At 35.5% G+C, this 17,456-nt stretch overlaps 2 protein-coding genes across 6 annotated transcripts in view; both read left to right on the forward strand.

The window, feature by feature from the left end:
• Nucleotides 1-17,456, forward strand: part of LOC128221230 (uncharacterized) — a 216,947-nt gene that overhangs the window by 146,422 nt on the left and 53,069 nt on the right. The window lies entirely within an intron of this gene.
• The window catches only part of LOC128221232 (mothers against decapentaplegic homolog 4-like), a 40,229-nt gene that overhangs the window by 10,875 nt on the left and 11,898 nt on the right, over nt 1-17,456 (forward strand). The window contains exons 5-13 of one of the 5 annotated variants that reach the window (XM_052929755.1): nt 509-538; nt 1,548-1,691; nt 2,710-2,826; nt 6,750-6,839; nt 9,365-9,433; nt 11,274-11,333; nt 12,082-12,265; nt 15,843-16,011; nt 17,129-17,294. In XM_052929755.1, coding sequence (XP_052785715.1) covers nt 509-538; nt 1,548-1,691; nt 2,710-2,826; nt 6,750-6,839; nt 9,365-9,433; nt 11,274-11,333; nt 12,082-12,265; nt 15,843-16,011; nt 17,129-17,294 — 1,029 coding nt within the window. The remainder of the gene's footprint in view (nt 1-508; nt 539-1,547; nt 1,692-2,709; nt 2,827-6,749; nt 6,840-9,364; nt 9,434-11,273; nt 11,334-12,081; nt 12,266-15,842; nt 16,012-17,128; nt 17,295-17,456) is intronic. The other 4 variants (XM_052929756.1, XM_052929757.1, XM_052929758.1 and 1 more) reach the window with 4 other exon arrangements.

Here is a 17,456-nt window from a genome sequence, read left to right on the forward strand (position 1 = left end):
ATGTCGAAACGGGGTTTACAAATAGTGATACACGGATTAACAGGCTGAATAATCATGATATAATAGTTAAAAATAACTCTGAACATTTATTTAGAAACTGAAAGTAAATTTTCCGAAAATTAAACGGTGCTGACTGTAATTTTTCACCGGACATTGTGACCGACCAAAATAAAGTTTCGTCGGTCAAAATGGAAATATACCGGACATGTCCGACTGTCCGACGGACATTCGCATTGTCTGCACTGAAAAAAACGAGATGAAGTTTGTTTATTTATGAATACATCAAGCCTTTCACACACAAACCGTTCTAGAGTCAAAATTTTTATTAATTTATAACAAACAAAAATCATCAACAAAACAAATATGAAATTTATTTTCTCATTTGGAAAAACAGTACAAGTTTAAGTATTAGAAATGGGGCCGAATTTAGGCTCCGAATTAGTCAGGTGTTCCATTTAAAAGAGCATACCATACATGTATACTAAATCAAGACTTCTTTTATTTGCAGATTTGTCCGGTCTTACCATTCAGCATGCAGGTAAGTGAAATTTGTGTTGTGATAAACTTTTATAAACAGTTGCCGGGAATCAAACCTAGGTCGCCTTGGCGAGAAGTGAATGCACTGCAAGTTCTGTTTATGCTCTATGACGTACAATATGAATGTAAAGCAATCAGAAGATTTTAAGGTACATGTAGCTGACCCACAAATAAGCTTCATTTCGACTTAAATTAAAATAACCTATTCCGCAGTCTTCGAAGGCCATAAAACAGTTCTTGTTAGAAAGTTTTCGGTTGCTATTATGTTTTTTTCTTCTTTCAAAGCACTTTTATAAATAATAAACTGTCAAAACCTGATGGCTAGTACTCACAGGGACCGGCAAAAAAAACTTCGAGACTCGGAAAATTTGAGCCAACTAGTCAGATTTTATCTTAAAATATAGAAAAAATATGTCGTTAACATCAAGCCAACGAGGAAATCAAGCCGAGTGACTTAAAGCCTAAAAGGGGTTTGACTATAAGGTCAACAGTCATCCAAATTAATATTTTTTGGGTCTGATCCCTATATCTACCATACTTTGCTATCAAATTTCAGAAATAATAGATATCAGAAATAAGCCTGAAATTACGATTGAGAGGCTGGGCTGCTGTATATATTATATTCGTTAAAAAATGTTCGGCAACTTTGCTTTCCAAACAGAAAGATAGTACCTTGAAATAGATAAACATGGCCTTAGAACAATTGAATCCAGTTTCTAAACCCCTTTACCTTGACAGTCATTGAAATTAGACTTTTGGATGAACAAGCCCAAATTCTTATACTATTGCTTGGCATTAGATTTTTGAACAAGCCCTGCTATATAAAATTCAGAATTTGAGCAAGCCCAAAAGACATTTTACCAGTGCAGGGCTTGTGGGCTTGTGCTAATTTCGACCACTGCCTTGATTGGAGCTTGAATACTTATCATATCTTCCTAATAAATGTTCGGCATTATGGTTTTTGGTCTGTTATTATCCCTGCTGTACGCTTAATTTCATGTTCATTACAGCTCCACCATCGAGACTCGTAAAGGATGAGTATGGCAATGATATCGGAGGGACGTCTTCTGGCTTAGAATCCGGTACGTCTCCCGCCGAATTATCTCAGACGGTTCAACACCCGCCCACCTCCTTTAATCGATTATCGGGTATAGGTGTGTACAATAGGGCATAGGTTTTGTAACAAAAATGAGCCACAAAAAAAATGAGACAAAAGAAAAATGAATCATAGGAAAATGTAGGTGAAAGTGTCTTGAGAAAATTATGTGCATGTGCTCTGTTGTGACTATTTATGGTTAAATGAATATAATAAATAAAGATAGGCCTATGGGAAAATGGAGCATTTGAATTTGAACTGAGATGAGGAATATGATTGAAGAAATTAGTTATAAGAAAACAGTTATACAATCAACGAAATCAGACTTTCTGAATAACAAGCCCAATTTCTTACACTTGATCTTGGCATGAAAAAAATCGACACGCGCATTTAGACTTAATGCAAGCCCAGAAAGCATTTTACCAGGGCTTGTGGGCTTTGTGTTATTCTTGATAACTTAAAATTTACGATATTTTTCTGAATATCAACTGTTTGGTGTTGTGTGTAAAATTTGTAAGAAAAAGGAATTTAGAAGTATTTATATATCTTACCATTATTTTTAGCTCGCTGCTGAAACAAATGGCTGGTACCCACCGTGTTTTTCTATCCACATTTTTTTTATGTTTTTTCTTAGTAACTGGATAACAATTGAACAGCTATTATTCAAGGCCCTTATGGCATCCTGTAATGGCTCTAGTTTTCGTTGTATATAATTAACTGCTATGGTCTAGTGGTAATCACTTTAATATCAATTAGGGCTATTCCATTTAAACATATAACCCCCGGGGGAAAGGCACTTTTATACATATACATATTTTTATTTTGATAGTATATGGTTAGGTGTCTTTTTTAGCTAATTTTGACCCAAAAAATGCTTCTCAAGCGGGTGGCATAATTTAAAAGTGCCTTCCCCCTGGGGGTTATATGTTTAAATGGAATAGCCCTAAGTAAGGAATTGACTTGAGATGCTTTAAAAATATTCCCCCCCCCCCCCCCCCAAGGCCTCTTCCAAATTATTGCTGAAAAGGCCCTGTTTAATCTAAGAAACTGTGTATATCACTTTGACCTTTATTTAGGGGGTCCCTCATCTGGAACTGTTGGCCCCTCGGGTCAAATCTCCGACCCACGGGGGTCAGTAGGGGTTGTCAACCCCTTGACGTCGATAAGCATTGCGGCGAGTGGAAATCGGTCGAGTGAGTTGGTTGTTTTCAGAGAACAGGGCTTGCTTTTTTAGGCAGCTTGTGATATTCTGTGCTGAATTTGTACTTGAACATTAACACTGTAGTCGCTAGCTATATACTTTTTAAGTGTGTTTGAATAACTAACACTTTAAATTTTTAATAGGGTTATTAACAAGACAAGTGACCTAACTTTGTGCTGATATATGATTTATGTGGAATAAAAAATACAATTAATATATTTTTGTGAGTGTGCGTGAGTTATTAACGCTTTTAATTGCATATGAATTGAGCCTCATCGCGCGATTTTGGGCCTTCGGACATATATTTGCTATTATTATGTTTTAAGGTATTTGAATTAAATGATATTTCAGGAAGAAATTCTGAAAATTTCATGATGATATCATTTAAATTGCGTAAGATACCTGTTTATAAGTGAGACCATGTATTGCGCATTTTGAATACTAAATTTGACGTCATTCACATGACGTCGTTACAAAAGCACATTATTCAAATGGTGTGCAAAGTTAACGTATCAATATTACTACTAGCTTATAATTTAAATGATTTTCTTAAGACAGAATCTTTTAGGAACATACATTAAGATAAAAATGCTAAATCATTTTTGTATTTTTAATACATTTGGCCGTTTTAAACACAAATTATTAATGCAGTCAAAATATGTCGGGACGAAATCCATGGTTGCTATGGAAACATGAGTAAGCCAATGGTCATAAATTGTCGAGAAAATGATGCACCAATGACAAATCTTTAAAAGAAAGAAGTTTGGAAGAAATTGATAAACATAGAAAAAATCGCAATATATGGCACTTTCTATTCATGATTATTTCATTTATAATAATTATGCCCGAAGGCCCAAAATCGCACAATGCGGCTCAATTATTATGATTAGGCCTAACAAAATAGTTGTTTGGTTAGAGTACCATCCCAAAATACTTGGAAAGGTTTTTAAGTATATTTTGCAGGTGTTTTTTCTTCAAATATTCTTTGTCATTAATGTCCATGGTGGGACTGTGATTCATTGGATCTAGCCAGTTTGGCCTGTAGCAGCCAATTTTATGAAAAAGAAAGTTTCTGTTTGGTCAAAATGATCCAAAATGTTAATTGAGTTTTTGGTTAATATTTGTCCAATAAATCTATTAATCAGTCATATTGTTTAAATGAGTCAGCTATCCAACAGATACCCTGTAGTCATCATATCATAGTCCTATTTGACTGACTGGAGGTCTTTATGACCAATAAATACACCGAACTTTATGTAATTTGAATATTTTTTTTCAACTTGTCTCTGTACGAATCTAGTCACTATTTGGGGAGAAGATGAATTGTGGTCTCGGGCAAGAATCCAGGGCTCTGTTTCCATAAAGATCGTAAAGGCTTTAGACTGTAACTTTCTAGGCCATACTCTTTTTCAATCAAATATTGCAGAGAGATCTAGCGCATAAATTATGCCAGTAACATTGTTGTTTAACCAGAGCACTCTTTCTCATTGTATTGTTTACAACTAAGACATCTTTTTCAAACAAGACTCTGGTCATACTGTAAAGATTTTTACAGTTGTGTTTTTTGCTCAGAATTTAAAAAAAAAATCACTAGTGTCATGGGATCTTAGTAGGGTAGGTCAAATTACACTAAACAAACATTTTCTTTAGTTAGGCCTTATAAATGATTTATTAACAAGAGTTATGGATTGATATTAGTGGAGCTACAATGTAACTTCAGGTTGTTTACAATTTCTATAACAATTAAATAACATTTGTTGCTATATCTGTACGCTTAAAGAATTGTTTCCTAAGATTATATAATGGCAATGAATTCAGCTGTTTCACGGTAATTAATTCCAAAAACATGTTAATTTGTAAAGTTACCTTGTAAATGAAGTCATTGATGGTGTACCCCAGCCCTGTGAGCTGACGGTTGATTTGAATGTGAGAACAAGCTTAAATTTGATAACTGAAAAATATCTCATTGATATTTTCACCATTTGAAACTGGGAAATATTATTCATTTTTCGCTGATAAAACTCTATTTTACTCTGGAAAGCATATAATACAAGTAGTAAGCTGTAGTTTTATGCAATGTATGTACCCTAGATATTAACACAGTATATGTAGTTGCTAGATCTCCTGGTGGACCAATTAATGCTTTTTAAAGGCATTATAAAAACACTAATCGTCATGGGGGGTTTTCTGACCAATTTTGGTCTGAAATTCGACCCCATAACCACTGTTTAGACTCAGACTTGAGACTAGACTCATAATCAAAGGCCGAGGTATCTCCATCATTTATCAGCTCATCTGTTTTTTCATAGAGATGATGTCGGCGTAGAGATCTATTTGCAAGAACTTAAACCTTTACCATACCTCAAACCTTCTGAGGTATTCAAATGAAACTTGGTACACACGTTGCCAGAGATAATATGTACATGTTATGATGTATGTTAAGGTCCATCACTCTGGCTTTTATCACCGTGGCGCTCTTTTTATGCCTTTGGTATTATCTGAAACCATTTTATTTGGAGTTAGGACATTTAAAATACATTCAGGGGCTTAAGGGCATGTTCATTTGAGTACTTGGGTTTCTTGTATTTCAATTTTGATGACATTATCAGAAACTAATTTGCAATTAACCAGCTATTATGAACCTTCAGGAACTGTTATCACTGTACAAAAAATCTTTAAAAAAGTCAAATTTATACTCTAAAATTAGTTCGCATATTTTATTGATTTTAACTAACAAGCCCATATATATATATATTAAAGAAATAATAAAACACTTTTTTTCACAAACCCAGGCTTAACTTGTGCGTGCTTGAGCTTATTTCCATCACGCGGTAGAAATGGGTTTATGCATTGTGGTTGCTGTGAGTGAATATTAACACTTAAAACTGCTCTGTGACTTAAAGCTGCACTCTCACAGACTGACCGATATGACAACTTTTTCATTTTTTGTCTCTGAATCAGCTGATTTTGGCATCAATGCTTTCAAATCAGTCACATAGGATAACACGCAATAGACCAGATCCAATTGTTTGGAAAACTCCGAAATTTTCATTTTTCTTAAAGCGGTAGTAATGCTTTCAGCCATAAAACATTATTTCGAGAATAAATATTAAAAACTGTGGTCTGATCTTTTATCAGCAGTCTTATATCACTGATTTTCAGACATTTAGTCAAAATTTGGCTTAGTCAAAGACAAAATTAAAAAGTTGTCAAAACAGTCAATCCGTATGCAGCTTGAGTAGTGTTCAGTAGCTAGCTTCTGGCTGATTAATTTAGAGAGCATATATATTTATTATATGACTTATTATGCTTCTTAGGCAGGCTTCTTGGTATATCTAATCTATAACAATTATTTTAATTGATAATGTTTCAAGCAAGTGAGTTTACTTTTTGAAAACAAAACCAGTCATCAGCCAGTTATAATGAAATCCTCTAAATGTGCGTAGTAGCCTTAGAATAAGGCCTAAAAAAATCTGAGTTTAGGGCAACCCTACCTTACCTGGAAAAAAAAAACATTTTTTTTTTCGACCCAAGATAAAAATAAGATTTCCATTTTTAGTAGTTGTTGACCGTGAATTCCATATTAAAAACATGAAGTATACAAATGTAACCAAAAGTTTGTGATAAGCATTTGCAACTTGTATTGCTATTCTGACCGGACTGAAAACAAATGTCCCCATCCCACTCTGCATTTTGGAGACGGTTGCCCTAAACTCAGATTTTTTTAAGGCTAAGCTTATGAACAATGAATTTGCTGTCGTTAAGTTCTTATTTAAAAAATAAATAATAATTTTCCAGTTATTTTTAAGAGATGAATGTCCTACCATGATATTAAAATCCAAGAGTCAGCATAAAGAATCTTTGACAAATTCCTTACAAATAAATGCTGATTTCGCAACTCTTAAAATATTTCAGGCACCAGTGCAATGGGCCATCCAATGTCTCCACAGAATTTTATGCCAGGCACCCCAAACTCCCAGGCATTGCCAAGCCCGTATAACAGAGGTAAAACTCTATGCAGAACATTGGCACCTGAATTATTTTACACTGAAAAAAAAAAATATTGCATGCAAGTCTTTTTTATGTGCCTACTTTGAGGGGTTTGGGTAGATTTGCCATTGTCCGTTTGTCAGTTTGTCCATCACTAAATATTGTGTTGCACGTACCTCTAAAAGTATAATAGCCATAGTCATTAAACTAATTTGGAAGAGAAATGTAGAGCAGTATGTGAATTTGTGCAACTTTGGGTTTGAATGTGTGTCGCTACATCCAGTAAGTGCAGAGTCTTAGCCCTTGAAAAACTGCATTAGAGGAATGGAATATTGTGTCACTATATCTAGAAGTATATGAGTTGTGAAACGTAAGAGAAATATTAACCAGCATGTTAAGTTTTGCATCTGTGTTTTTATGTCTCCCCCTCTCTGGGGGAGACATATTGTTTTTGCCCTGTCCGTCAGTCCGGTAGTCCGTCAGTCCGTCAGTCCGTCCGTACGTCACACTTCGTTTCCGATCGATAACTGGAAAACCGCATGACCTAGGATCACCAAACTTGGTAGGGAGGTTGGTCGTGAGGTGTAGAGGATCCCTATTGTTTTTGGGGTCACTAGGTCAAAGGTCAAGGTCGCGGCGACCCCCAATATAAAAAACATTTCTGCTCAAAGTCTTGAGAACGGTTTGACCTAGGTTCACCAAACTTGGTAGGGAGGTTGGTCATGAGGTGTAGAAGATCCCTATTGTTTTTGGGGTCACTAGGTCAAAGGTCAAGGTCGCGGCGACCCCCAATGTAAAAAACATTTCCGCTCAATATCTTGAGAATGGTTTGACCTAGGTTCACCAAACTTGGTAGGGAGGTTGATCATGTTCAAGCATGGAATTCAGTGTTAGAACATTGAAGTAAGTGTACGAGTATGGAATTGTGGTTTGGAGCATTGAACTTTGTATTAGAGTATTGAATTTAGTGTTAGAACATGGAAGTTAGTGTTTTGGCATGGAATTAAGTGTTAGAGCATGGAATTTTGTGTTCGAGCATTAAATTTAGTGTTAGAGCATGGAATTAAGTGTTTAAGCATGGAATTCAGTGTTTGAGCATGGAATTTAGTGTCTGACCATGGAATTTGTTGTTTGAGCATAGAATTTAGTGTCTTACCATGGAATTTAGAGTATTGAATGTACCGTAAATGACTGGGTATAAGATTATAGGGGGTATTAGACGCAGACAAAAAAATCCGTGAAAAATCTGAGAAAAAACGTTTAATCTATGTTTTGGGTTAAAGGACGCATAGAAAATATGTCAAAAACATCTATCAATTTCGGCCACCATGTTTGTTGACAGTGACGAAAAATATGTTTTTCGTGAAAATGGCAATGGTTATCTTTAAAACCATACAATGATAATGCAAAATGTGTTTCATTTTAATTCGTTTTATGTTAGGAAAGGCATTAAAAGAACTGATTGTGACCATTTGTTTCTGGATAGCACTGAAAGGTGCCTTTTATGAAAATATGTAAGATTTCTTTTTGACAGTATATCGTAAACGATAACCTGTCGAGAATGAAGTTAAGTTATGCATTTATAAACCTTATATTGTACGGGTTTGTTCTCAAAATTTCAACACCTACAGGAAAGAATAAAGTTCGCGTTAATGTGTGGAAAAAAAACAAGACCATTATCGCATCAATTTGTAGTATTGGTATGTTAAACAGAACAAAAGGCAATGCAAGTTTTTCACACCTTATCATACAACTGACAAAAAACATTTTGACAGTGCGAAACTTTGCTTTTTATATGCATGTTTAATTATTGTTCAATTCAATTTATTATTCAAAATGATATGGAATAAGTTTAATCGAAAAATATTTTTGTTTAAATTATTAACGTCTTACGATATACCGTATCCCGATCTTCAACTGCCGTTTTAACCCGTATATACTCGATCAATATGACCCGAGTAACATCCCTTTCTACATAAAACTAAACAAACTCTTGGCTTGAAATCGACCTCAGAAAAAAAGTTCAAAAAATTGTTACTGGGTATTATACGCAGGCATTTTTTTACATCAAATTCTAAGGGAAAAAAGTGTGTCTAATACCCAGTCATTTACGGTAATGTTAGAGCATGGAAGTTAGTGTTTAAGAATGGAATTTAATTTTAGAGTATTGAATTTAGTGTTAGAACATTGAAGTTATTGTTCGAGCGTGGAGTTTGGTTTTAAAGCATTGAATTTAGTTTTAGAGTATTGAATTTAGTGTTAGAACATTTGGTTTTGGACTATTGAATTACTGTAAGTGTTAGAACATGGAAGTTAGTGTTAGAGCAAGGACTATAGTGTTCAAGCATTGAATTAAGTTTTAGAGCATTCAATTTAGTGTTACAGCATTGAATTCAGTGTTTGAGCATGGAACTTGGTGCAGTTTTGTAGTTGTCCCCTTGAATATGATTTTAACACTTTTAACAATATTGGGAATGGTGGAGTGAACACAAATAAATTAGTATAACTAATAAGCTAACCTTATTGCACTTTATTTGCAGCCCCTTCTACCAGCTGGGACGGCAGTAACGCCTCGTTTACACAGAAACATGAAAGTCAGCAACACTACTGTAAGTTCACGTAAAAATATTCTCTCTTTCATGTGGTTAAAATAGCATTACAGCTATCTGTCATGGCAGCCTTCGTCTATATTTCTCATCAAGGTCATGTGAAGATACTAAATCAGTGGTTATAAATAACATTAGCTCTTTCACATGGCAAATACAACTTGAGCGGAGATTGTCAGGGATAGATGAGAGTTTAAAAATAGGGTGGTTATAAATAACATTAGCTCTCTCACATGGCAAATACAACTTGAGCGGAGATTGTCAGCGATAGATGAGAGTTTAAAAATAGGGTGGTTATAAATAACATTAGCTCTCTCACATGGCAAATACAACTTTAGGGGAGATTGTCAGGGATAGATGAGAGTTTAAAAATAGGGTGGTTATAAATAACATTAGCTCTCTCACATGGCAAATACAACTTGATCGGAGATTGTCAGGGATAGATGAGAGTTTAAAAATAGGGTGGTTATAAATAACATTAGCTCTTTCACATGGCAAATACAACTTGAGCGGAGATTGTCAGCGATAGATGAGAGTTTAAAAATAGGGTGGTTATAAATAACATTAGCTCTCTCACATGGCAAATACAACTTGAGCGGAGATTGTCAGGGATAGATGAGAGTTTAAAAATAGGGTGGTTATAAATAACATTAGCTCTTTCACATGGCAAATACAACTTGAGCGGAGATTGTCAGGGATAGATGAGAGTTTAAAAATAGGGTGGTTATAAATAACATTAGCTCTCTCACATGGCAAATACAACTTTAGCGGAGATTGTCAGGGATAGATGAGAGTTTAAAAATAGGGTGGTTATAAATAACATTAGCTCTCTCACATGGCAAATACAACTTTAGCGGAGATTGTCAGGGATAGATGAGAGTTTAAAAATAGTGTAGTTATAAATAACATTAGCTCTCTCACATGGCAAATACAACTTTAGCGGAGATTGTCAGGGATAGATGAGAGTTTAAAAATAGGGTGGTTATAAATAACATTAGCTCACTCACATGGCAAATACAACTTGAGCGGAGATTGTCAGCGATAGATGAGAGTTTAAAAATAGGGTGGTTATAAATAACATTAGCTCTCTCACATGGCAAATACAACTTTAGCGGAGATTGTCAGGGATAGATGAGAGTTTAAAAATAGGGTGGTTATAAATAACATTAGCTCTCTCACATGGCAAATACAACTTGAGCGGAGATTGTCAGGGATAGATGAGAGTTTAAAAATAGGGTGGTTATAAATAACATTAGCTCACTCACATGGCAAATACAACTTGAGCGGAGATTGTCAGCGATAGATGAGAGTTTAAAAATAGGGTGGTTATAAATAACATTAGCTCTCTCACATGGCAAATACAACTTTAGCGGAGATTGTCAGGGATAGATGAGAGTTTAAAAATAGGGTGGTTATAAATAACATTAGCTCTCTCACATGGCAAATACAACTTGAGCGGAGATTGTCAGGGATAGATGAGAGTTTAAAAATAGGGTGGTTATAAATAACATTAGCTCTCTCACATGGCAAATACAACTTTAGCGGAGATTGTCAGGGATAGATGAGAGTTTAAAAATAGGGTGGTTCAAATTAAGTTTAGTAGTACATGTATGGCAGTATTAGTCAAAGATTTAAATATACTGTTTTGCTTATAATGATATTCAAAATAAGAAGGATCGATTTGAAGTTCACCCCTTGCCCAGTATACCTAGACTTCTGAGGTCAGAGATGGTGAAGTCTTCTTATTATTACCTACCTTTCTTGTTTATCTTTCAGGGAACAGCCAGCCACTGTCGAGTCCAGACGCCCCACACTGTATATACCTTTGTTGTTTATCTTTCAGGGAACAGCCAGCCACTGTCGAGTCCAGACGCCCCGCTACCTCCTCTTACTAACCAACCACGTAAGTTATATTATTTGACGTATGAGTATGAGGCCCGTTTCAATATGTCTTAGATGAAGTCTTAGTCGTAAACTTAACGCTGCTTAAGAAGGTGTGTGTATACCACCTGATAAATTGCGTCGTAAATGCTAGTCGGAGGGCATTATTTTGCTTTGAATGAAGACTTAAAACAAAGATAACTAATATTTATTCACCATTTTAAATGATAGATAGCACAGTCTATGCTGCTTACAGAGTCCGGCCTTCGGTCTTTTATCAAAGTTTGATTGATAGTTTAGGTTTTGAAAACACTTTCACCTACACTGACAAACCTTTTCACAAAAGCGCCCTCTGATAAAGCACTGTCAAAACATTAGATTGGAAACAGCTTTGTCGAAATGTTTGAGGAAACTAATCACCTAATCAATCTCTCGTAAAGGCAAGATCAACTTTGCATGTACTGACCTTGTTCATAGGTCAATGTCATATTCGGGGGCATTCGTCACATACTGCGACAGCTCTTGTTTTTATTCATTTTTTTGCAGATTTACAAAGTTACTAGAGCGCTTTCGGTTGTTAGAGTTGATATACCAGTTTGTTTCAGTATTTCTACAACGGCAGTGTGCTTTTGACCCCAAAAGTGCCCCAAGGACCCATAGCCGAAATGGTTTCAGCCCTGCAGTTGCCAGGTCAATCACATCCCTGATGATGCTATTCTCATGAAACTTATAACACATGTTGCCAATGATACTGTATATTCTTTCTACAGCCCCGGAGTTTTGGTGCACAATCTCCTACTTCGAGTTAGATCAGCAAGTTGGAGAAACATTTAAAGTCCCATACAGCTGTAGTACTGTCACAGTTGACGGTTATACCGATCCGTCGAGTCTCGACAGATTTTGTCTTGGACAACTTTCAAATGTCCATAGATCTGAAGCCAGTGAAAGAGCCAGGTAAGAAAACCAGCTAAAGTACTTCTATATTTAGATATGAAGGCAGTGAAAGAGCCAAGGGGGGGGGGGGTAAAACTTTTGGCCCCAATTTCTCAAAAATTCTTAAGTCTCTTATAACCGGATAAGCTAAGCTCACTATTTTTATTTTTCTATAATTTAGGTGATATTTACTTCTTAAAGCTGCACTCTCACAGATATACCGTTTTTTCAATTTTTTTATTTTTTGTCTTGGAAAGAGCAAACTTTTGCGTAAATATCTGCGAACCAATGAAAAAAGATTGCTGACAAAAGATCAGATCGCAGATTTTTATATTTCTGTCGAAAATTAATGTTTTATGGCTTAAATCGTTACTAACGGTTAAAGAAAAATGCATAAAACCTCATTTTTTGTTCTTAAGTATTAAAATCTGCGATCGTGTTTTTTGTCAGAAGTCTTATATAACTGATTTCCATATATTTTTGCAAAAAAAAGCCTCGTTCCAAGACAAAAAATAAAAAACTTGTCAAAACGTTCAATCTGTGAGAGTGCAGCTTTAAGAGTTTTAGACTTTAGATAGTAAAGATCTTAATGATATTTTCAATAAACCATTTTTCATTGATCAAAATCAAATTTAAGAATGTATTTTGGCTAATTGAAATAAGCCTGTTAAGCTTAGGGCTATTCCAGTTAAACATATGTCCCACCCCAGGACGGCAAAATAAAGAAATTCTTTAGGGGGTAGGTCTTTTTCTTAATTTGCTACTGTAGGGGGTGGTGATAAGTCCAATTTCGCTTCTATAGGGGGGCGTCATTTTCTTTTTTGCTTCTGACCGTATCTGCTCATTTATATTCACTGCCCGATGGTGAAATACCGGTTTTTTTTTATCCATATAACATATTTTACCGAACGTCGTGTACAGAATTGGTTTGGATACAAATTTTCGCGATATAACGAGTCGGTTCCGCGGTACCGGAAATCAGAAGAAGTTGCGTCCCTTGACAACAAGATGGCGGAGGCGCCAGAATTTGTAAAGTCGTGGTCGAAGACCAACCTACAAAATAGGCTAGAAACCAATAGTTGCGCCACATGTGTGGATACGTTTCGTGGTAAGTATACCAAATTGCAGTGTTCGACACTTACGGGGTCCCGGGATCCCGAGGACACCAGTTTTTCAGGAGGGACACCTGAACTTCGAAGTCCGGTATTCCGTCGGGACACTTTAAATTTCTGACTGATAAACGCTAAATATCAATAAATAAGTAGCATTTAATTAATTTATTACCTAAATTCGGGCTCCCTAAATTTCTTGACAGCACATGTCAAAACAATATTATTAATTATCATTATCGGACTCGTCAAAGCGAAAGTATAGCTGACTATTTGACTATAGTTACGTCATGAATCTATAAATAAACAGGTCATTTCACAGGCGCATGCAGGTTAACGCTTCCGTTTTGTTGTTTACATTTTAAACAAGGTCAGAGCTGACAGAGATTTATTATCGGTAAAATACTTATGTGGAATTGTTTTGCTTATGTGTCAGAACCGCACAAAAAGATGCCAACTCTGATGATACCTTTTATATAATATGATGCGACCTTTGAGTATTTACAGTAACATTTACGACACAAAAGAACTGCATCCTACATTCAGCATTCTTTGTTGAGATACTATTTTCTATTATTTTTTATCAAGGCATAAAATATATGTCTTTAAAATTAACAAAGAATATTGATAAGTTGTTGGCATTCAACTTATCAATATTCTTTGTTAATTTTAAAGACATATATTTTATGCCTTGATAAAAAATAATAGAAATAAAATTTGCAGGGTTTTATTCATTAATTCAATAAATTTATAAAATTTTATGACTTTTTGGCGCGAAAATTAACATGTATACACAATTTTTGGTCGTCTTCTCTTCCAGTATGCACTACAACTGTTGGGCAGTCTGATTGATTTATCAACAGCTCTACTAAATATTGATTGGAGTTTTCACAAGCCAGATGTAATATTCCTACAGTTTCTTAATGAAAAGCACCGACATTTGACAAGACCCTGAACCATGATGTATTTTATGCGTATTTTCCAAAAATCTAAAAATAGTAACAACATCAAGTTTTTGTTTACATTGTATCCATCTCTGATTTTGACTGAAAACAAAAGGGACTTAGACATTCTCCCGCTTTTGAACCCAATCTACCAACTTAAGAGACCAAAATATACCTCACTGCCATTCAGTGCTACTAACCTGTCATTACATGCTGCTGAAAACATGTATAATAATTATGGTGGTTTATACTTGCATTACAAATTGAAAAGTAAAAGGATGTTGAATTTAATATTAAAACAGGCTCAACAATGAAAAAATGTAAAAAGTGGAAGGGACTCCTAATTTCAGGAAGGGACACCTGATTTCAAATGTTGGTGTCCCTTCGGGATCCCTTGGAAAAATGGCTAGTGTCGACCCCTGAAATTGACAACAGTTGTCTAGAATTTTATTAGAAATCATAATTTGTACGTATTGCGTAAATGTTATAAATCCGAATGTTTCGTCCCCTTAACATTTCGACCACAAGTTATTTTAAGGTTGTATATAATTACATGGGTGAAAGTTTCAGCCTCATGTGGCTTAATATGCACTTATAGCAACATATGAAGAAACAAGAGAACCGTGGTGTGTAGGTTATAGTCCATATAATGGAAAATAACCAAATTTATTAATGGAAAATAACAAAATTTATTACAAGCGAAGCCCAGTAATAAGTTTTGTTATTTTCCATTACATGAGCTGTAACCGACTTATAGTTCACCCTAGTTTCTAAGCCAATCATCGAACAAGGCCGTATACAGCGTGCCCATTGGCTGCTCGAAGTTCATTTGGCGCGCGCCATGTCTGTTGACCTAGTTATAATAATTAACTTATTGGATGCAGATGTGATCTTATATGAAACCTATTCGAGCAAAGATTTGAAAATCTCTGGGTGATGATTGGCTTAGAAACTAGGATGAGCTATAAGGTCCTATAAAGCTCACCTGATCAAAGAGTTACAAAAGAGTAATTGCAAATAATCTTTGCATATAGACGTATAAAAAAATAAACTTCTCAAGGGGGTCCGAATTTGCTCAAAAAATATTCTAAAGGGGGTTCTTTTCTCATCAAATAAACTTCTGAAGGGGGATGGTCCATTTTGAAAGTGCCTTCCTGGGGTGGGACATATGTTTTACTGTATGTTCTTAGGAAGTTTCGAGAAATTGGCCCCTGAAGTCATTTCTTAAACCCAAGTTAAATTTTCATGCTCAAATTCAAAGAAAAGTATTTAATAGTGTTTAAACATTAAAATAAGAATTTTAATAAAATCATTGCAAATGAAGAATATCTATAGTTTATCATATATGATAAGAGAGATACTTAATTTAGGAAAATGACTTGAGTTAGTAACAGACGTTGTATGAATATCGGCCCTGGTTTGAAAACTAACTTAATGCAGCCATTATAGGGCATGGGCAGACAACAACACCATTTGAGACTTACTTATATATTCATAGAATATACCTCTTAATTTCTCACCTTCATTTCCAACCTATTTTTCCAGGTTACATATAGGGAAGGGAGTACAGCTGGACTATCGGGGCGAAGGTGATGTTTGGATCCGGTGTGTTAGCGACCACAGTGTGTTCGTACAGAGCTATTACCTCGACAGAGAGGCAGGAAGAGCCCCTGGGGACGCTGTTCATAAGATATACCCTAGCGCTTACATCAAAGTATGTTTGTAAAAATTACCTTGATTATCTACAGTCAAACCCCGTTGGCTTGAACTCCCTGGGACCGACAAAAATACCTCAAGCCAAGTAGGATTGTTTGCCGTCAGTATAAAGGAATTTGGTCCCTAAAAGGCTAGTTTAAGGAATGTTTGGCATGATAATCCCCTGCTGTGCATCTCCTGCTAATTGCACTGGTGTCACTGTAGAGGCCAATTTCCTATGTATTCTTGATTGTCTCAAGGACATTTAGGGTCCATTTCTATAATAAAACTTTCAAAACTGCACAGCAGGATACTCAGATCAGAGATCTGATAAGAGGGATCAAGGCAAGTACATTAAGATCAATAAACAGAGGTTGTTTACTATATACAGTTTTGGTCGGGGGTCACTTAAGAAGGCTTAAACTAGCCCTTTAACAGATCTAGTTTGAGCCAGCCAGGAATTTGACCCAAGCGAGTTTGAGCCAACAGGGGACTGTATATTAAAATTTCTTTCATATTTTTTTTCATACCAAAATTCTGAAAAAAGTATGCTTTGTAGAAATTGATTAGCAGGGAATTGTGAAAAACTGGTTAAGTTTTTGGTTTAGTTAAAGTTGGGCAAAATATCTGATTGGTAAATATTTATCCGAAAATTGATATTAACCAATGAACTCATTTGAAAATGCAAACAAGCGTAAAGATAACCTGTGGAGAACTTATCCAAGTCTTGTACAATTTGTTGCTGTTCCTTTAAGAATAATTATATTTTAACCTTAATAAAAGTAATTCTCACTGTTCCCACTTGGATTTTACAATACCACATGTGCTTATGAAATGTAGTTTATTTGGTTCTTTATATCACTTTTGTTTATGTTTGCTAAATGACATCTTCATGTGATTATTTAAATTATAGCAATCATTTTCTGTTGCAATATTCTGATCGTCTTTGCAATAAAGATAATTGTTGTTGTTGACAATGAAACATGTATATACACATGTATAAAAGGATAAAATTGTGTCCATAGTTTGCACAAGATAGACCAATAAAGCATAAATGCATCCCAATAATTGCATGAAAACTGAATATAATTTGTATATTAATATCAAGGATAATAATTGTTATGTTATTTCCGCAGGTATTCGACATTCGTCAGTGTCATCGCCAAATGCAACAACAGGCCGCTACAGCCCAGGCAGCGGCTGCGGCTCAAGCTGCGGCAGTCGCTGGAACCGTCCCCGGTCCAGCGTCCGTGGGTGGAATAGCCCCGGCAGTTGGTAATTTAATGCTGAGTTCAGTAACTGGTATGATACTTCATAACAGATGCTAGTCTTAGGTTCCTAAAGTGATTAAAACAGAGCTACAGATTACCAAGTATCTACCATGGCTGTTCGTTTAGGATATGTTCATCCCAACCCGAGGGTTTGGATGAACCTATATTACTAAGGCGGCCATGGTAGATGCTT

This window comes from Mya arenaria, chromosome 16 (genome assembly GCF_026914265.1).
Source record: "Mya arenaria isolate MELC-2E11 chromosome 16, ASM2691426v1".
Taxonomy (NCBI): Eukaryota; Metazoa; Mollusca; class Bivalvia; order Myida; family Myidae; genus Mya; species Mya arenaria.